At 36.9% G+C, this 22539-nt stretch overlaps 1 protein-coding gene across 4 annotated transcripts in view; it reads right to left on the reverse strand.

Annotated features, from left to right (window-relative positions):
• Positions 1-22539, reverse strand: part of LOC139131513 (WD repeat-containing protein 19-like) — a 33013-nt gene that overhangs the window by 1254 nt on the left and 9220 nt on the right. For 2 of the 4 annotated variants that reach the window (XM_070697600.1, XM_070697602.1), the window contains exons 7-31: positions 21092-21265; positions 19797-20040; positions 18146-18166; positions 16737-16851; positions 15428-15534; positions 14848-14976; positions 14180-14329; positions 13496-13643; positions 12851-13017; positions 12273-12408; positions 11737-11798; positions 10836-10946; positions 9813-9922; positions 9078-9135; positions 8046-8275; positions 6410-6550; positions 5603-5692; positions 5230-5354; positions 4584-4765; positions 3757-3931; positions 3109-3233; positions 2401-2482; positions 1659-1809; positions 1297-1420; positions 278-354 (exon numbers count right to left, since the gene is read on the reverse strand). In XM_070697600.1, coding sequence (XP_070553701.1) covers positions 278-354; positions 1297-1420; positions 1659-1809; positions 2401-2482; positions 3109-3233; positions 3757-3931; positions 4584-4765; positions 5230-5354; positions 5603-5692; positions 6410-6550; positions 8046-8275; positions 9078-9135; positions 9813-9922; positions 10836-10946; positions 11737-11798; positions 12273-12408; positions 12851-13017; positions 13496-13643; positions 14180-14329; positions 14848-14976; positions 15428-15534; positions 16737-16851; positions 18146-18166; positions 19797-20040; positions 21092-21265 — 3234 coding nt within the window. The remainder of the gene's footprint in view (positions 1-277; positions 355-1296; positions 1421-1658; positions 1810-2400; positions 2483-3108; positions 3234-3756; positions 3932-4583; positions 4766-5229; positions 5355-5602; positions 5693-6409; positions 6551-8045; positions 8276-9077; positions 9136-9812; positions 9923-10835; positions 10947-11736; positions 11799-12272; positions 12409-12850; positions 13018-13495; positions 13644-14179; positions 14330-14847; positions 14977-15427; positions 15535-16736; positions 16852-18145; positions 18167-19796; positions 20041-21091; positions 21266-22539) is intronic. The other 2 variants (XM_070697601.1, XM_070697603.1) reach the window with 1 other exon arrangement.

A 22539-nucleotide genomic window follows, 5' to 3' on the forward strand; every position in this document is an offset into this window, starting at 1 on the left:
ATACTTTGGGCTTATTATTTACATGTATATATCTGTCATATATATGTCTGTTTTGGAGAGAAATGAAAACCGTGGTTAAAGATGCAGTAATTGAAGGATCAAACTGTATCACCCTAGTGGTATACTAGTTCTTTGGAAAGTCAGACATTTAGATTTCTGTACCCACTATGGATGCTGTACGTGTTTCTTGATCTGAGCTTTTCTCATTTTGAAGAAATAAAACATCATCTATTGACCGAAATTCAAAAACTCTGATAATTATGAACTGTCTACTTACTTTTTGAATTCTGAGTACAGAGCTGGGAAGTCACATCGAGGACACGCAGTGAAATCATCTCTCACCATGTGACGACCCTGAAATCAAAACACACACAGACATTCAAAAATTATTTCACTCTTTGACAAAGATTTTTGTTCATTTATTTGAGTTTTTTGTAAATTTTGGTTTATTTTCTCATTTATCTGATGTTACATAAGTCATTTACAGGGTTCTGATTGACTTACATTGGCTGTTCAGGGACTTTTTAGTTCAGGAATATTTACAAACAAGGAAAGTTTTGAAATTCATTCTCAAAACACTCATGAAACTACAACATTGCCAGTGTTCCTCATACCACTGCAATCTGATGATTTAGTGACAGGAAGATAATCTCAAATCATTAGAACAAAAACTTCCAAAAGTGCAGAAATACTTCTTGACACTCTTGCAAAAATCTACTTATTTAACCCTGTCACCACCATGGTATGGCCCAAATCTATTGTTATCAATGGTAAGTGTGGACCTATTTACATGGAAGTGGGGTGAACAGGTTGAAAACTTTCGTCAAGGGACAAAGTTGCTGTCTTTTCACATTTTTTCAGTTATTTTTGTTTCAAGTCAGAAGTTTACGTTTTTCTGCACACTGAAACACCTTGAATTATCAATCATCATAGCTCTACTCACACCATACATACACACATTACATGTAAAACATGCTAGTGACATAATTTCTGGTATGTACCATAAATTAATATCCCAGAAGCATTTATTTTTACAGCTAAGAGTAGGTAGGGAGTAGAGATCTAACGACTGCTAATTCAGTGTGTTTCAGTGAGCAAAACAACATGAAAAAGTTGCCTTTATGACACTACAATGACCAAATACTTTGAAAATATACAACTTTGTCCCTTTGTCACGATTGAAAAATATGAGCATCCATTGCATGTTATGCAAATATTCAGAGGTTGAAGACTGAAAAACCTCGGTAAAACACACATGTATGATGACAAACATTCTCAATAGAAGTGATGACTCACAGTGGAAACACAGTATGGAATGTTGTTCTTGCAGCCTGGACACACCAACTCAGTTTCTGGTAGCTGGAACTGACAGTACGGACACGGAGAATTGGGTTCTTCCTCCTCAGTTTTGTCAGGTTTTCTACAAAAAAAACCAAACCAGAGGTGTCATTTGCTGCAACTTTAACCCTGACAGCATACGCTGCCATCATTCTGCTGGAATTTTAGTTACACAATGGTGGAGTGCATTCCACCTAAATGACGTCCTTGGGCAAGGCATGTTTGAAGAATCTTACAAAACACCAGCAATTTTCTGATCTGTTTTAATTTACAATTTACTTCGAAGATAGATCACAAACAGGTGATTATGACCAATTTACCTGACAATTGCTTCAATTTTCTTCTTATACTTCAAGTCAATCTTGTTCCTGTACTCGGGTCTCATCAGCATGGCAGCATAGCTGAATGAGGAATTCCTGAGTCCGGATCTATGGCACTCAATGACTGTGGATGTCAGGATTGGTACCACATCTATTGGAGCACAGAGATGGACAAAGATTATGAAAATAGGCACACACAACTGATATTTGGATCAGAGCTGATTGCAATGAAAAGGTCAGGACTTCTTTTATGGAACAAGAATCTTTCTCATCAACACATTATTTGATACTTTAATGTTGATTTGTTTGAGATATATTGGCACCTGCATTAGGAATTAGGAGTATACTGACATCATAGATTGGAAATCACAGAGTATATATTATGTGAAAGGTGCCGTTCAAGTTCTACCCCTGAACCACAACTCACCATCAATTCAAATCACTAGCACACTCTCTATGAACAAAAATCACTGATAGAAGAGTTTTTGTATGATCTCGTACCCTACATCACTACAATAAATATTGATAATAGCAGCAATACACACTACTGATGAAACCAGTCCAACTCTGCAGCAATTGAAAATAACTCGTCACAAATACAGTACGCCTGGCCCTCTCAGTGTGTTTCCATACACACTAGGTTTAAAAGTGTGGACAACATGTTGCATGGATATGCTTCAGCTTTATACCAATAACTTATTTCTCATGCGGTTGAGTTTTATGGAGAGACAAGATGACTCACGTGATGGGAATTTACTGATGTTGTTGGCCACTCTGATGAGCATCCTGGCTCCTTTCAAGTGATCACCTCTCTTGACATGGATCTGTAAATATCAAAATTAGCAGTCAGGTGATCTGATTTTATTTGAAGACAAGAAAATTTTGTTCTATCAAAAATATACACAAAAATATAATTAAAATAGACAACAATTCTTAAATAGCTGAAAGTCACTTTAAATATGAAAGCATCAACCCAAAACATGTTGGATTGAGTTTGTTCACTGTATACAAATACTTTGATTGCTATGTCATAGATCTTACCCACATTCTGGAAGTACAAGTGGATTCAATTATGTAAATATTATGAACGAGCATTGTTTCTGTGAGCGAATGATTTTGGATATTTTCCATCGCAAAGCTTTATTAGCCTAAAAATGTGAACCATACGAAAATATGTGACAGGTGTTTTGCAAGTTTTCAAGCGTAACTTTTAGAAATATTTAAAAAGACTGAGATATCAGGTCTGTATATCAGCAATACTCATCATTGATCATTTAAAGTTACTGTTTGTATTACTGTATCAGCAGAGATTTTTGCTGGTGAATGTAATTGTTCTTCATTACATTCTCACAGCAATGATGACATCAGAGATTTTTGTCATGTGGACTTTATGCGAATGAACTCCATACAGTTTGAGATTTGCAGTAAAATATATTGAGGCATACAGTACCTTGACAAGTATGTAGCTGTGTAGAATCATCAAGTTATTGGCCATCTCAGCTGGTATCTTGATTTTGTGAGATTTCAACTCAGTGTACATGGAAAACAACACATCGTGAGCATTCCTGTAGTTTCCTGTGGAAAGAGACAAGTCATCCAATTTAAACATGCACTTTGATTTTTTAACACAAACAGTAATCCATTAATTATGTTATTAAAGTAGAATGCATCCCAAGTGAACTGCATATCAAATTTCATAGCAATCGGACTTCCGGTTTCAGAGGAGAAGGTAATTGTTGATGGATGAAGGACGGATAGACGACAGCGGAAAATCAGCCTATTTGATAAGCTCCACGTTGCTGACAGCGGAGCTAAAAAGGGTTCTGGGGGATGGGATGAGTAGCTTCATACTCCATCCCCTATCCTAACCCTAATGGCCCCCTAGCTTATCAGTTATTTATGCGAAACACTATCTGTGTCTACAACTCTTCACTGCTGCCCTGAGTAATATTGACATCATATCATTTCAATTTTTTGTTCACAGTTTACAGAAGAGTATAATTTTTCTGTAGAGAAAGCATGTATAAAGTGGACATGCCACTTTCGCTCAAACCAGTTCCCTTTTATCAACCCACACCAGTAATCTGAATGAACTTACCAGCGTTTTGTTCCTCTCTAGCAATGATGATGGCGGTCCTGGCTGCCTCTCTGTATTGCCTCAGAGCCATGTACAGTCTGAACAGATACTTGGCGTCTTTAGGAATGTTATCAGTCTCTCCCATCAGATAGTCTATCAGTTGATGTGTCAGCACATCATCATTTGCCTGTCCAACCTGGGGATAAGAGAAGAAACAGTAAAACCTCAGAAAACTTCACATGACCAGGGCCTTGCAAATAGATTTTACATACCCAAGCAACATGTATCAAATGTTACCAATGTACATGTGTGTGGACATGCAAAAAAGTGTACACTGTCAGCAGTACAAAAGTGTGCAATCTTTCTTTGTTCTGTATAAACTTGAAATTTTCAAGCTGACTCTGAATATTTAAAAAATATGACAAATTTATATTAGTACAAATACCACATTTGTCTGTGCATGACCCCCTAGTTCGGAAACACAACACTGTTGAAGGGCTAACAAACACGGGTTATACTTAGACGAGTACTGTACATGTATATTACATATAGACATAAATTTGCATTAGACTGGCTGATATCATCATTTCTACATACTTCAACCCTCTTCACTCTAATTCTATAAAAATTTAAATATAGGTTTCACAACACACAACAAAAAAATACAGGTAAGAACTGAAGTTTCTTGGTAAATAAATAAGAATGCTTGCTTTCAAAAAGGTATCACATTTTTGTGTACACAAGCACTTTTTATTTAATTCTTCTTAGCACCCTACTTTCAAGCAATGTAACAACAGGTTATACATTGTAGTTCTTGAGATTTCAAAACTACATCAAGTAGAACTTACAGTCTCAATGGCCATCTCAATGGCTTGACTGTCATCATTGGTAACTGGACATTTCAAGAAGTGTTTGAGAGCCCTGGTGTGCTGTCCACATAGCAAGAAGAACTTGCCAGCCAAGTAGTGGTTCTTCTCATTCTCAAAGTACAAAGCAATACTCTGATAATCTTCTGGCGTGGCATCAGCACCTGTTTTTTTTTAACAAAAGCACAGAGTGAATAATTACCGTAACAAATGGAATTGCATTATCATTAGTAGCCGTGACTTTCATCTCACTTAATTCTAAAGGGAAACACTACGAGGCTGGACCAGACTGCAGCTACAGAAAATTTATGAATCATTAACTTTTTTGAGATTCAAGCTATCTAATATATCTCTTTGGTTCCACTGTCTTTGAATGGTCCTATGTGAAATGAATACAGGATGTGACGTGGCAAAAACTGTCACAGTACAAAGTAACCTATGATCACAACTATAATTGTCAGGTACAAAACAATCTGTGATTGGTTTCGTTTTCAGTATTCTCTGATACCATTATTTGATGTCAGGCAATTTACATCTTTGAAGCTTGTGCTTATTTCCTCTATACGTTTACATGACTGCATCCTTAAACTCTGGAAACATGCTTTTTGGTTTGTTTCTCCTTACTTACCTATAATATCTGCATACACTTCCATCTGTCCATGTTGTTGTGCCATCTGGAAAGCCTCGTCATTGCACTTGGACATCACCAAAAACTGTATTGCAGAGCCGTAGTCATTCAGCTTCTGGAAGAACCTGTACAAATACATGATTGTATGGTACATGCGGTTTAGTATCTTTCATAGATATCAGTATTTTAAAAACATACATATTTTATCATAATTTACTGTTTAATGCATTATTTTGAAAATGAAAATATTAAATATTTAACTATATTTCACAACAGATAGCTGTGTTTCACCCATACTTCCCTTTTCAGACCATCAGCGGTGATAACCGTCACACAAGATTTGCCAGCTAAAGCAAAAGGTGGAGAAACTAACCTTGCAACCATCTTGGCACCTTCAATAGACTGGGTCTCTCTCACAATCTTCACAGCCTCTTCTGGATTGTTGAGGTGATCAAGCTGTATTCTGAAAGCACAGATACACACCATACATCAAGTTAACTGTAATACATATTATTTCAGGTTCAAAGAATCACAAAGTATAATGAAAGAGCATTCTCAAACCTCAATTTTCCAGACTACTTCATCTAGAAGTATATGTCATTAACTTCACAGTTCTTACATTACTGTGTACAGACCATGGTCAAGCCATCACAATGTACAGATATTTGGTATTTACAGGGTGTTAGTCCTTTGAAAGTCTCATCAAGTTAATATACATGTATTTGTTTTGTGATAATGCTGATAAACAACACGTGTCTCTATACGTGCATCTCTCAAAACCACTGAACTTTCGTTCTTCTGACTCAGTGAACACAATGGCAATATTGAAGATTTTAAGGTAAATACCAGAGACATTAAATCTAATCACTTAAACTGCTAAACATTAATAAATACTGCTTATATGCCAGTGATGCAGACTTGTCAGTTTACATTGATACCAGGGAATAATCAAATCCTTAGAAAACTACAGAGAAAAAATCCTTTCTGTCAAGGCAAAATTTGATCTGAAGCTCATTCAACTTTACTTGAGACTGGATGAAAACCTTCTCGACAGGAAAGAAAGAAATAAGGAGCAAGACAACTCAAGCAAGACAACAAGGTTCACAGCACCAAACCACAATAATACGGAGAACAGTTACAAAGCAAACAAGGAAGGTTACACTCTCAGATTTATACTAACCTGATGACATTGTCATAATCCTTGGCATTTTCATAGGCCAGTGCGGCTTCTTTGTACCTGCCATCAGCTTCCTTAGCTTTTGCATACTGTGCATGGATCTTGGGAGACGTCACTTGGGGCAACAACTCACCAACTTTAGTCCTGTTAAAATTCAGGAAAAGTCAACCTCAATATTATTTACTGAACTAGCTGTGCATCCCAATCTATAGTTTGGGCCACTTAAGAAAAATTCTTTGTTTGGCGTCATTTGATTTTTGAAAGACCTACATGTACCAGCCAGACAGGGAAAAAAACAAACACAGACAAAAAACACAAATGTATTAATATAAGCTCAATTTTAATTGGTTTTGTTTAGAAAAATAATATTATTATTTGTAACAGTGTTAACATTGTGTTTGTTTTCTTAATTTTCTCTGGAAACCTATCATCACGCTGACGGCAAACAAAGAATTTCAGTTCAAGTGCCTCGTAAGATAATTCACCCTTACAGGATTGCATCACCAATGATTTTGTACCAGTGAATGCACAGATTCACCAGTAGTATGTTTATAGACAGTATTGCCACAAGTCTGGTTCCCTGACCCATTTCCCCGGTAGAGGGCGTGGGGAAATATAGGGTCAGGTACCGGGTAGCCATCTTGAACAGAATTTTGTTCAAGATGGCGGAGGTCAGTCACCTGACAGAACATGCTACAACAAATAGGCCTATGGCTGCTACCATGAAAACGCCGGTCAAAATTCGACTGGATCAGAATTATGTTTGAACACTGGTATCCGAACCAAAAACATTGGCACACGAGATGGGAAACATAAACTGAAAGGATTAATCCAGAATTACGGGGAAATAGAGGTGATTGAAGGCTGGCTGTGATATCGCAGCAGTACTTGTTGCGTGTATCGAACGCGCTAGGGTCATTGAGGTCATCGCCGACTGTGGCGTGACCCCAATGACCCGAGCACGTTCGATACACGCCACAAGTACTGCTGCGATATCACAGCTAATTGAAAGCAAACTTTGTTGGAACTGTTAACGACGATTGATTTCGATGGATAGAATGGTGTCCGAATTTCGTGAAAAATGCCAGGCATCATGTCGACGTTCTAAAAGTATTAAGAGGTGTGCTAAATCACAGTGGCTAAATCATGGAGGTAGAAAGTCTTCTTTCTACCTCCACGGCTTTGTGGTACAAACAAGAAGTTGGTGTCAAGTGAGCCTGAAAGTGCGAAACCCAAGAAAGATGAGAAAAAGTTACAAGTGTTACTTTCATCCAATCACAGCTTGTTTTATTTTAACCCAATAGTGTCCATGTTTACATTAGCCGGTACCTGACCCTATATTTCCCCACGCCCTCTACCGGGGAAATGGGTCAGGGAACCAGACTATATTGCCACAATCAGGTTTGGGTGATAGAGGGCGTTTGTCAGCAAGTATCACTCAGTGATGCAAATCAAGAAAGAAATATCTAACTGAACACTTTGAAGACAGTGAATCAAAAATTCTTTAAAAACATTGCTATATATGGTAGCATCTTGCTCACTATGGTGAATAAAAAAATTGTAGTTATTCTAGTTCTGTTAATGATGCACTTAGTCAATATTATTGAAATAGGAAAGCTGTTGTCAATATGCCACCTACCAGTTTTTGCTTCTGATGTAGACAGAGGCCGCCTTATCATAGTATCCACCTTTCTCAAACAACATGGCTGACTCTGAGAACTGCTTCATGCTTTCCAGGATGGACGCACACTCTTTCTTCAGCATCCTGTTGGGCATCTTCATGGCCATGTTAACACCTCGTCTGATGTCGCCCATTCTGATGGACATCCTGGCTATGCCAGCCGCACAGGCTTCGTCATGTTCTCGTTGCTGTCATTGCAAGGGATGACAAAAGTATTTTAGTATGAGTCTCAGTGCCAAAACTGCCAACACTGCAGTGTAAAATGGTGAAATGAATGAATGAAGATTGAGTCTGCCTAATACTGTAAGTCAAACGTGGAATTCAGGTGGATGAAACATAACAATATGCACAAATGCGGATAGAAATACATGAACGTGTATTTCAATACAAAACTGTACACACGGATTTGTTTGTACCGCCATCATGTGATATTTTAGTTGTAGTGAGTATATAGAACACAGCACACTCTTTTTATTCTGGAGTAGAACCATTGATCAAACAGGAATATATTTGTTAAAGTGGTAAAATTATCCGTTTTGTTTTTTTGTAAAGTAATCAGTGAATGCAATAAATATGGGTAGAGTTTAACTCTGATGAATGTTTCAAATTAACAAAGGCAGATGTGCAATTTAAGAAGATTTCTTGAACTGAAACACCTCGATAGCAGATTCTGAAATATTTGGCAGAAATATTGACAGACAAAAATACATTCAACTGTGATTATATTTAACAATTTATTTTAATTTTTTTTCTTTGAAGTTTTGAAATTACTGCATACGATGGTGAAAGAAAAAATAATTTTCTTTTAACTCTAAATGTTTTACTGAGTCACAGAACTATTTAATTTTTTGGAAAGGTTGACATTTGCTTTTCCTTTGTTCATAACGCAGACGTCGAGGTTGACAAACAAGATTAAAAAGGGTTTCAAGAGCCACTTGAACATTGTGGTGAAATTGTGCCACAGACGTTAAACAAATACAGTTCACTCACGTTTTCGTCTCTTGTGACACCTTTCTCATAGTGAGTCAGGGCATTACCATAATCACCACTGCGGATGAAGAAGAGGAGGGAATTAATTAAGTCTCCGGACAAACTGTGCTGCCGCTTAAAGTGGAGCCCTAAATTACAAAACTCTACTTTTCATGAAGCAAGTCTAGGTTCTGTAGTTGTGCTTACACTGATCACACTTGAAGTCGTATTATGTGTCCAAAACACAAACTTCAATCCATCTCTGACTTGTTACTTCTCCTTCATATCCGGGAGTAACCATTGAACGAGAAATAGTAAAATCCAGCATGGCAGGAAAGGAGCAGATCTCAATGGCCACTACTTAGTCTGAATCAAAATCCACTGATAGTGTTCACACTCACACGTGTATTCAGGACAGGGTGGAAAGATAGAAACACTCAATACATAGCAGGAGACAATGCAAAAGAAGACCAAGCAGAGTACGAAGCTGTGATGTTTTCTCATAAGGTTACTGGAGAGCTAATCTCACACTATTACAATGCATGTTAAATGAACAAATCTTTAATATTCCATTTTCAAGTCAATCTGATTTTCTGAAAAAATAAAATTCTGTTATGAGAAGGTTTACACCGTTGGCACTGATATCTACAGTGACCTATGTTTGTTCAAAGAAAGATCTGCTCAAGCATAGCAAGGACAATAAACTCGAATTATTTCTAGCACTGTAGACGTGCCTACTGATGTACATGTACTCACGTAAATTCCAGTTGTTGGGCGTACTCTTTGGATATGTATGGTATCTGATCCGCTGCTAATGCCTTGGCTAACTGTAGTGCTTGATCCCAGTGGAGCAGGTCTCTTCTCATCTGTGGTAGCGATCAATAATTCATTACTTTGAGTAGGGACATCAGCATCACACAAAGTAGAACTGACAGCTACATGTAGTATCACATTTCAGATCGTATGATTCTGAGGCAGAATGCATCTCACGGACAGATATTTAGCTTTCACTTTTACAATATTCTTTTGGTCTACCACTTGTGGGGGCTCATTTTGAAGCTTATGGGGTAAATAAATGTTTTCAGCCACTCATTTTTGTGAAAACGAAAAAATTGATTTTCCCCATAGAGGTTAACACAGGGATTGTGTCCATTTCGAATTTGAAAGGTCACTTAATATCGGGTGATTTGTTTCTCTAGTACCAAATGTTGCATGGTGACTGCTGATTTTCATTCTTGATATTCTTGAAGGAAATGGTTGAAAGTTTTGAGCAAAAGTTTACACTTTTCAATTTTGTACTGCCTATAGCACACTTTCAAAGTGCATACATGATTATCCTTCTTGGGGGATTTGTACAATTATGGAAGACTTTCATATCAGATTCATATCAAAGACAAATCTATCTGTCAATCAGCATAATTGCATAACATATTTCAGACAAATGCAACACAGTTTCTGTAAAACAAATACGTACACCATTGAAACTGGTGCCTGCAATCTTTTCAGAGGCATCATTGCACAAACTTATTTTTCACTGTGTATATAGAAGCCTATGCTTCTTTTTTCCTATTAAATACAGGCTGACAGAACACATACATGTACACAGCTAATCATGATGAATTAACATTCTCATCAAATTCTTCCTGGATGACACCCTCTATCAACTAAATGTTTTCTTAATATTCTTTTCTGTCTCTTCCCTTCCTTCATACAAAATTCTACTTCTATACCACTAGCTTCTGAACCACTACACCTGGCTGAGCCTTCGAAAGCACTTACCTCTAGAGCTGCCATTGGGTGTGATGATGCCAGGAACAAATCCTGAGCCAGGCTGAAATCATCCATGAACATTGCAAGGTAGCCAGCAAGAAGATTCTGATCCTCAGTACCCTTTATAGAAAAAATACAAAGTACCAAAAAAATATACCTCGCAAGAAATCTGATATTGAATATCTTGACATTACTCCATTAGAGTTTGAACAAATTAAATTTCAGGAGAATTCACCTGAGCTTGACAGATACATCTATGCTACATTCATTTTTTATGTTTGATACATGCAGGTTTTGTAGATAAAACACACATGGGATTTTGTAGTTAGGACAGCACAGTGGATATATGCACAGTCATTGGCATGCAAAGTTCAGTTCTGGACAGAAGACTATGTATAGATCAGCCATGTTGTCTAAATAATTTATCTTTTATTATTGACAGTCTGATCCAAAAAACTTATCTACAAAACCAGTGCGTTTCACATGTAAAGAGGGAATGTACCATACTCATGCACGCTATGAGAATTCTCTGGTAATCCCTACATAAACCCAGTAACTGTAACTAGTTACGAAAGAATATGTTGTATCATTATAAAACCATATCTGATTCAGCTTATCTGCAATTAAATTTCCATAAAAATTGTATAATGAGAACTGTTTGGGTATGCAAATCAACCAATGAATAATTATCGATGTAGAATATTAATTGGCCTAAAATTGAGCATATTTACTTCAGATACGCAGACAGTAAAATTGACGTCTACATTTTGATAGTTGATTTCTTACAGAGTGTTTTGGATATTTTCTCACCAGTGTTATATACTTGGAGCTCATATGAATCGTAAAGATGTGACTTTCATGATGCTGAGCTTAATTGAAAGTGAAAGTAAAATGTACATGACACACATACCCTTATCTTCTGTAGAGATTGGACAAGCCCAGCCTCACCAATGTTCCTGTACACTCTGATGGCTGAAAGCAAATATATAGTGCACATGCTGACTTCAGAAAGTCCAAATTGTATGTATACTGATGAATCTGTATTGAATTCAAGTTAACTTTTTGTGCATGTCTGAATAACTTTCTTCTTGGTCAAAACATAAAACCTCAAAATTTTGTTGTGAACTTGACTTGGCTGCCATAACGCTTTTCACAATTTTCTTTATAAAATTATAATTAATACGCCATGTTTTGTACCTTACAGTTTCCATTGATTTTACACAACACTACCACTACATGCATGCTATGTTTCTCTATTCATACACTACGAACGGCACCGTAAGACAAGCAGAAGTTAAAAATAAAGACAGAGGTCTGTATTCTTCACACTGTTTGTGATCCGACATGGCTTCTGTGACGGGGTCGTGAATGAACATTTTATCGGGAGAGATTCTTTTCACCTGAATCAATAGTCTCACCATTATAGCATGGACCCAACAGACTTACCAAAGTCAATTTCTAGATGTTGCACGGCAGCTTTTGCCAAGTCAAGCCAGCCTTCTTTGCTGTTCAGGAAATGACATAACACCCAGGCTTCCTTGAATCTTTTCAGTACGAGGCACTGTTGTAGCGCTGACCTCAGCTGTGGCAAAAGATTATTTTCAATAAAGCGATTCAGATGATGTAAAATAAAACAATATCTACACCAAAGACCTAATCAACATGTTGCTGTGAACTGATGATGGTATAAGTTCAGATTGTACACATGAACAAAGAATTATCAAAATGCTATTAATCTAATCAAGTCTGCCAAAATAGGGCAAATTTGGAAATTGATGTATACTGACAGATAATATTCTGCATGATATACAATTATGTTCTTCCCTTGCTCTGTTTGTCAATCAAAAAATTGTTGAAAAAAAAATATAAGTAGAGAGACTGATGTTTCCGTTTCTTGTAAGTCCGTAAAAATCAATAACTATTTGAACAACTAATACGGTATATCCCCACAAATAACATACAGTAAGTCCTGCATGGTGGGACATTTTGATGTTGTAAAGGTATGAAGACGGGAGAGTCATCACCTCAGACTGTGGCAATTCTGATGGTTTCTCATGGAAATTGTGAGTAGACAGCATCAATGTAGTAGTCTTGCCACTCTGTGTCTGACAGGTGACTTCACCGTTATGTAGCATGATAGGGTGCTGTGCATAGGGCAGCTTGGTTGTGCCTGCCAACATCACTTTGGGTCCTGTTGAAACAAAATATCAAGAAACGCCAAACAAGATTATTTTGTGCAAATTTACAGACTGTACATGTTTATAATAACTGACATCAATTTTGAACAAACTCAATCAGGATGGGTAAATCCAATGCTATGAGATCTGAGACCACTAAGTACTTTGCTCACCACTGAATTCATCGTACCATTGGTCTGATAGCCAAGTGAAAACTAACTTGATTTTTATCAAGCAGAATAGAATCACCCGTCCCTTGTGGTTAAATCAGAAACTCAAATACAACACTGTAGCTAGGACGGCATTTTGTTTCATGGTGGATAAGCATGAAGTAGACATAAAAAAATAATAATGAATGCGAATACATAGGAGAAAATGTTCCAATACACAGTTAGCAGTAATCCTGTTAACTTTTGACACTGGTGTTTGATCCCATGACTAATGGTTGACAATACTCAGAAATTATGAAAGTTTTCACCTTTCACAACTCACCTCCAACTGTCTCTTTACAATAGACGTAAGTATAGACCTTATCATCATCAAAGGCTACAAATATACCCCTGTCTAGTGGCCAGTTCTCCCATAAAATTCCCTTGACTGTCGGTGAGAAATTTGGGATATCAAGGGTAGCATCATTGACCTGTGATATCAAACAGAAAAACATGGCTGACTCAAGCACAATTGTATGTGATGTTTACCCTTATATGCATTGATACACAGCATATTTTTTATTCATATGTTGATCTCCTTTTCCTTGCATTATCTATGGCTTTTCTGGCTTACAAGTGTGTGTAACTGATGACAAAATTATTACACAGCGATGACGATGAAACATCCTTTGATCAATACTCTTTTGTGCATGAATACAAGCAATTAATGGAATCAATCTTCCTATCCGATATCCTACATGTGATGGTCAATATTGGAATCTGGTGATATGAGAAGCACATGTAGATTGAATTGTGGGTAGGGGATAAGAATGTTGACAGTTGAGATGAAACATCTAACAAACTTAATAGTCAGTCTTACAATACATACAATAATTTGGATCCCTCCCAGTATTGACAATGGAGAAGTTGACCCTACATGTACATGTTGACAATCATGGGTGAAAGACTTAACAGTGGTTACCTGCTCAGAGAATACATTTGATGTTGGTATATTGAGAATACTTACTGGGTTGTATACATAGCCGTCACTTTTATCGTCGATGAAGACCATGCGAGTACCAGTCATGTCTGGGTAGACTTTACGAATGCCAACAACGTGGCGGAATTCATTGACAAACTGCCAGTCTTCGATGAAGAAGTAATGTAAACCTCCAGCCTGTGAAGGTGTTGTGAAAAATAAAATATTACAGTTCAAACTTTGAAAGTAACAGCCAGAGTGGGCAATTCATAACTGTTCAGACATACATGTACTATATAGGGTAATATGTATACAGGTTGTATATGTATGTAGAGTAGTTAACAGGAAAAAAAATTTGAACATACAACTGTATTTTCCTCCGATATTTTTAGGATTGTGTTGAGTGGTCTTGACAATGTTGGGTGTGATCATGAAACTTTTGAGAATTGGTGACTAAATTTTATGGTAGGCATACATGAACTGCAAGTACATGTATTCTAACATACCAGTTCTTAATATGGGTGCAGATTTCAACAACTGGATTTAGGGCAAATGTGTACCCAGGGCATAACATATATATTCCATAATATCAATAGAGGTAGAATAAATATGATATGAACATGACCTTGTGGATCCTTGGATGATTACACAGCCTAACATTTGGAGCTTCAATGAAGGTGAACCATAATCAACAATATGCAAGTTTAATGACTTACATCAGTTCCATAGATGAGAAAATCACTGGTGAGAGCACAGCAGGTTATTCTGAGGTCAATGTCAGAGTCGGGAAACAGTCTGGTTTCACGCTCTTCACTGGTGCCGCCATCACCACCTTCACCTTCAATCTGAGGTCATAAGAAGAAATGAAATGAATGAATGAATAAATGAACAAATGAAAAAATGAATGAATGAATGAATGAATGAACAAATGAAAGAATAAACAATTGAATAATCAATCAAAATAATAGATAAATTTCAAGACTTTGATTGATCACTGTCCTGCCAAAGTTACATAACTATACCGGCTAGCTATACTATTAAATGAAATCTGCAGTTGATCAGTATATGGTCGACTATTACTATGAATCAACACTGCAGTCAGAGATTCCTTTCACTGAATGATTTTGCTCTAACATTAATTAATTAAGCACTGTACACAATCAAGTATTTACGAATAAACTTTGCTTGGCAAAGTCTGATAAGAATCTATACAGTGGACACACAAAAAATCCTCTATGTCCTACCAGTATGAACATTATCAATTCAATAAATTATGGACTTAAAACAAATACTGACCAGATGAAGTTGTACTTTGTTTTCAAAGAAGACTGCGGCATAGTCTGCGTTGAGTGCCATGCTGTTAATAGTGCCTAGGTACTCTCTGTCTTTCATTCTCTCAGGTCCTGCATTGGTCAGAACACAATTCATCATTAGTCTCACAATTTTCAAAACAAAATTGTCGCTAAGATCGGAGTGCTCATACATGAACTGCAAATGACGGCTGAAATTGCCTAATGACATGTTCATGGATGGGCTTCAATCTTCGGATTTGTCAGGCTGCAAGTTTTTTTTACGGTTAAACTTATTAGCAGTTACAACAGAAACTATCTCAGCTTGACCCTAAGATGGCAGAGACATTTTGAAATAAACTTGACATTGAGAGAATTCACTTGAAATTGCAATCATCAATCAACAATCAGCAGTGATGTCCAGCTTGTCAAACACTGGCTGATGTCATAAGAAACTTATTCAACACAGGCCTTATGTACATTTTATATCAGATGTACAGTACACACTCACACCTGTACATCAAAATTCAAGTACTGTATCAGAAGATCTAGCGCACATTCAGAAAGTACTGTAAGATATAAACTTCAATTGTTATAACGTGTACAGTGTATGTGAACTCTGCTGTGAAGGGTGTTGTCTTGGCAGCTGCTACTCTTGGGCCAAGCCGGAAGTCACATCCTTGCCATCTCAATGGCAAGCTGTGAAAATTTCTGTAGTAAATTATGGCACAAACATATAAACACAGTAGAGAATAGTATGATTTGTAATGGAAAATAAACTCATACGGAGACTGCTGATGTAACAGCCTTCGGAATTGCAGGAAACTATCATGATGAAACTAATGTAGCATGTTACTATGCCTATATCATCCCATCCAAACCCCACCCCTTCTTCAATACAGTGAAACCTGTCTGAACCGAACCCTGTCTAAACTGGAAACCTGTCTAAACTGAACCCTTTTCCCAGTCCCATTCCAATAGAACTATATGTTAAAAGGACCTCTATAAACCAAACACCTCTCCAAACCGAACAATTTTCTCAGTCCTTGAATGGTTCAATTTAGACAGGTTTTACTGTATATCCCATTCTGGTATGAGTGTAACGTGATTTTACACATTAGAAATAGAAAGAATAAACAAAGAATCTACACTACATGAATTTTGGAAAACATCAGTGAACAGCTTCAGTCAACAAACTATTGAGTTGACTTTTGAAAAATCCCAAATCTTTGATACCGTTACAAACTACCCCCACTTTCTGCACAAATAAAATGTGCCTTGGATACAGACTGCATGTTAATGTTTTTACTACAAACCTTTGTCTCCTAGTATGTAAAACCAAGCCCTGTTGTTCATTCCTGCCGCCATGTGGAACGGTCCAAGTGCGACAAAAGTGGGCTCCACTTCTATACCAATCGTCACAGATTGTTCCTAAGGGAGGAGAACGATAATGTAAACGGAAAAGATCTCAACTCGTAGTTAAGTCAATTAATCAAAAAAGCTCCAAGGAGGTTTAAAGCCTCATATCATAATAAGATACAGAAACATTGATACTGAACTACATATAACAATACTGTGTACATGAATATATGTGTTGGTTGTTGGAATGTTCAATGCATCTGGATTTATGGAATGAAACATGTAGGAATGACGGAATCAGTCTTGGCTGAGACTAAACCTCTTTCACCCCTGTCACTTGGTACAAAAGTCCAACTTTGCCACAGCAATCAGTGGGAGATTGTACCAAATTTGGGAGGTGAGAGGGTTAATGCAGGAGAAGTACATGTACTGTAAGTGTATGGTACATTAACATGCTCTGAAGCTGCTTCAGAATGAGGTAAGAGTCAAGCCATTCAGGACTTGGGCTCAACATTATCATACTGTCAGGTATCAGTTGAAATGAGACACATCCCTAGGCAACCGGTCAAGTTCATTTCCATGGTGATGAGCCTCCTGTGAGACTACAAAGGTAGACTACATGCATGAGAAACACAGCACGCATGGAAATGAACACCGGCTGTTGTCATTGGGATACCTTGTTTAAAATTGGGGGGAAAAATAATTCCACCTTGAACAACTACATGTACATGGAATGTCAGCATCTGGTCTAGCACTACAAGTACTGCCATTGAAGTTATGACGGTGTATAGTATACCACCAGTATACAAAGTGTAGGATAGCATAGATAGTATAATTGTAGATGACAAAACACCTGCTACTGTAACATGAAATCCTTGTCTCAAACATAAATCAAATGTCAACTACACACGACAGAAAAAGGTTTCGATTTCAATATTTGTCAGTCTACAAACTACATACGTCTTCTCTTCAGACAAATACAAACATGGAAAACTGGAATGGTCACGATGGAAGCTAACGTTATTAACTCAACTACAAAAGGAACTTTTCTGCAGTGTTTGGGGTTTTTTTATGAGCCATGCTCTTGCCATGCATCTATGGGCAAAGTTACACTATTCGTTTGTCTTACAAAAATGGAGACAGGGCAGGCTATGCATACATGCAGATTGTATTAGATATTGCTAAGCTAGCACTGCCAAGCAACTATATCTCAGCTCTGTTGGAATAAATCTAAATGATTATATGTACATGTAAATAGTAATGGGGAGAAAAGGTGACAGAGAAAATATCAAAGTAGGAATCGTGTTTGTGATATACGATGCATATTATTATGGTAGAAAGTAACAGGAAAATTGGGGTCACTTGCCTTCATACGCCCAACTCGGCGCTAGATTTTTATGTACAGACAAAAGAACGGCATGCAAACGAGAAAAACACACAATGACATTAAGTGCATTAGTATGTGGACAGACAGCGTCTTTGTTGAAGATTAAGCCTTGATTGACGAAATAACACTGATAACAATACATACACATATACATGTACACACACACACACACAAACATGATATACACAAATGATGACATGTTATCATAGTTACGCAGTACATGAAACAGACAGAAATATGAAATGAAATGCAAGTGCACAATATAGACAATGCGATGATCATGTCAACAGTTTTGAACCCAAACTACAAAATCTTTTGTACCACTAACGACCTACCAGAATGCGTAATATTGTAGAGTTGAAGAAAAGTCAAGCTGTTTCACAGACATGTATTTCTTGAAAGAAAAAATGTAATGCCTACAGAACTATTGCCAGCAACGGCCTGTTTGTAAACTTTTAATGTTGTGATTCAAGGTTCTAACGTTATCTTCCATAACATTTTCAATCGCAAAAAGTTTCTTTCCATACAATTGATCATATATACATGTATTTTTTTCATTCCTTGTGGACAAATTCTTGGCAAATGTCAAATATTGAAAAAGATTAATATTGCTAAAAAAACATACATATATTGTGACTGCTGCTCACTCCTTAGGTTACATTAGCTTGTGAATTCTTAGATTTACATTTTGTTAGCATATTAAAGCAGGATTGAAAATAATAGTGGGTAGCCAGCTATTTCTATCATGCAACACCGATAGCACTCTTATTCTATCAGACTTCATTCTTATTCCATTGCACCAATTATTTCAATTATCTCTGTCATATCGATATGCTTAATTATTTCAATGTGAACCAACCATTAGGAGTCTGACATTGTGTGTATATTAGAGGGACAGTAGCTGTAACTTATAATGATTTTTATTTCACTTTTTGGTTTTTGTATGTCAGTTGCATTTCTTGTTCTTCTCCTCAAAGCATGTTGACACATCAACTATTCAACTTGCCAACACAGCGTCAGTACATGTGAAATGTACTCTTGTTTACATTTGAATTCTAGTGCGGGCCAGAATTCACTCGCCAACAACAACAATGCAAACTGAGCATACATGTATGGGTATATGTACAAGCAAAGCTGACAAGCTGAATACTGAGTATCTCAACATGCTTTGGGGAGTAGAACAAAAAAGTGCAGTTGACACGAAAAACAAAAATTGTGAAGAAAAAATTACAAAAGTTACAGCTACTGGTCCTTTAATTAAAGAATGAGTACAGACATATAGTATTCAGAAATGTTTATTCTAGCTTCTGTAGCAGTTAGTGGGGAGTGTGTATGTACTGGTAATGTACATGTATTTATTGTGTCTTCATGTGCATTACTTGTTAGACCAGTTCGTGTTCAATAAGTGCTGATTGGCAGATATGCCTGGCAGATATACCTCCTCTGGATGTCAACATTGATAATGACGTGTAATGGTGCTCCTAAAGATAGTTAAAATGCATAATTGCATTTCACCCCTAGTGTGATGTAACTAAACTACTAAGAGTGTTGAGTACCTATTGCAGGAAAAAGGCTATCAAGACGGTTGCAGATCACATACATGGAAAACATATTTAAAAAAATTAAAAACCTGTTCAACATGATTGACCACAGTGACTTCTAGGAGGGACGTCAGGTATGCTATCCTGGTTCCATATGCATCTCCCAGCACTGGCAGTTTGGTCAGGTAGGTGTGGAGAGAGCCCCTCTGAGTGCCGATGGCAAGCAACTGTCCGTCATCTGTCCATTCAAGTTTGCCTAGACCTTTGGTCTCGTCTTCCATTGTGATGATGGCGTACATCTCCTTCAGTTCTGATAGATCATGAATTTTAATGCTACAAGAAAAAGCATTGTATCACAGTCAAATTGTAGAATTCCTTCAACACTGGCAAATATTCACACTGGAATCAACACTCTTGCATAATAATTTTTGCAACTTCCGAAAAGAAAGCATGAACCTTTCGCATTGAAAAATGTGCGAATAAACATTCCCGTCTACAAACCTGATATATACCCTTTTTGATTTGAACTTCCATCCTTTGTTTAAAATCCAAAATTGAAGTTAAACAGTCAAATTTATTTTCTGTGGTGATGTACTGTTGGATCTATACATTTCACAATGTTTATTAACAATGTTTTACCGGGACCAACATGACAATACACACTCTAAAGTTGGCAAGACTCCAACCTAAATCCCTTGCAATATTCCAATCTCCCACAGAAACACTGGGGAACTCTGATCAGCGTTTCGTGATTTACAGTCTCTGCACCTGTTGTGTAATATCTACACTAGATATCCTTGGAATCTCTTCTTGGAAGAAACCATTCAAGTTTGGGTAGGATATGGCACGTATAGAACCAGTTCATGCACATGAAATGTAACAGTATTTCCCAGCATGCATCAACTGATGAGCAAAAACCAAATAATCATTCCCGCTAATAAGTTTTGAGTCTAAAAGTAGTAGATTTAATTTCAAAGAATTACAAACTGGCAATTACTACCTTTCACTGTTGATGTAAAAATAATTTCCTTTAGTGAAGCAAAGAGTTGAGAAAGGTGGCATGCATAAAGAACATAGCAAGCACTGTAATTGTCAGCATCAACATTAACGAAAGTTCCTTGCAGTATTCAAAGTGATAGCACAACACTGCATGGGGTCACTGAAAGTGCCTCATGGAGTTTTTGGACATGAATCTGTATTGCAGTTGGCGTGATAGAGCTTTCCTTTGTCTTTGTTTGAAGTAGTGTGGACATTTTTTTTCACTACTTTATCCTGGTTTCAAATTTCAGGCACTACTTTTGATGAACAAACGTCAATCCATGTCTTCCATCATAAACATATAAACAAACAACATGTCAAGACTTTTATCCGTGTTTCATCTTACCAGTTATCACCAGCTGTAGCAGCTTTATTCAGAGGGAGAGAGATGGCTATAGCAGAGAGGCTATCCTTGTGATTCCTGGCTTGGAATAATTCCTGACCAATCTCCTTGATGTGTGTAGAAATCACAATGAAGTATCCATGGGAAAATCCCAGCATCACATAGCCATCACCGTACCTTGATGAAGAAGGAAATTTATTTGTTACTAAGCTACAATTTTTACTGTTGTCAAGGCAACTGTCTTGTTCAGTTACCTTAAGTACTTGCAAACATATATAGTATATTATTGCTATGGACACATGAACTTCACAAATTTTTGTTCTTGTTTTTGAATTGTGATAAAATCATAAATTTAGACTTTGAGACAAAAAAATAACCTCCTGTTCAAACTGTACTGAGAACAAAAAGGATAGTGTCAGCCCACAGTGTAAAAACGTTTATAAATAAATGGTCACATATCATGACATAGAATGGAATAGAAAATCACTTTCTGAAAACTTTCACACAAAGTTTGTTCCTAAACTCTATAGTACAAAAAATACATGTAAAAATATATGTATCTTCAGTTAATGACACATGCAATGGGAAAGATATTTCATCATTCTAGGGTGTCACTCTCTTTGATGTTATGGCTGGTTCACGTGATATACGATTAGAATTCTGAAAATAAAAAATCTATGGTGAGAAAAGTTGAAGGGATCAACACTACTATGCATCAAAGCAGTCTGTGTCTCGGAGACAGTTTTCTGAACATTCAAATTTTCACAATACATTTCCAGTCTGCTGCTGGTGTGGAATAATTTTGAAGCTTGAGGACTGGATGAAATTTTCACTGTCTTGTTTTTGTGAAATGAGAAAATTTTATATTTATTGTTTAATGTTAATACGGGACATGGCAGTCATTTTGATTTTTAAAACATGGGTAAATTCAGTTAATTTGTTCTCTAATCCTAAACTGTGCACAATGAACTCTATTTCTTATCCCTGTCCGTCACATTTTAATTGGTTGAGCTGAACCATGTGACTGAGCACAAATACACAGTAATGGTTTGTTTACTTGCCTGAGAATATGAATAATATTGTAAACATTGTAACTTTACAGCTAAAACGTAAATTGAGATTTGTACAAAGATCATAATCAAGCAAAAAATAAAATGGAGCACTTGTGGGCCAAGTTAAGACACTTTTTTCCAAAAAATCTCCAGATTTGCAAAATTTTTACAGCGTGCTTGACACTGCATCACGCATTGCACAACACACTGTTCAATGAATACAACTTTTGTGTAATACAAGTTCTGGGGCCCCATTGGCATGGTGAGAGAAAAGCCAACATCAACAGGCTCGGCAAGCCTCGCCTGTTAATTTTTGGCTTCCCTCTTGCCCTTGCCCATAAATAAACATTAATGGTCAGCGGCGTCACCCGTTATTTCTATATTCTTGTTTATGATATA

This window comes from Ptychodera flava, chromosome 4, assembly GCF_041260155.1.
Source record: "Ptychodera flava strain L36383 chromosome 4, AS_Pfla_20210202, whole genome shotgun sequence".
In the NCBI taxonomy this organism is placed as follows: domain Eukaryota; kingdom Metazoa; phylum Hemichordata; class Enteropneusta; family Ptychoderidae; genus Ptychodera; species Ptychodera flava.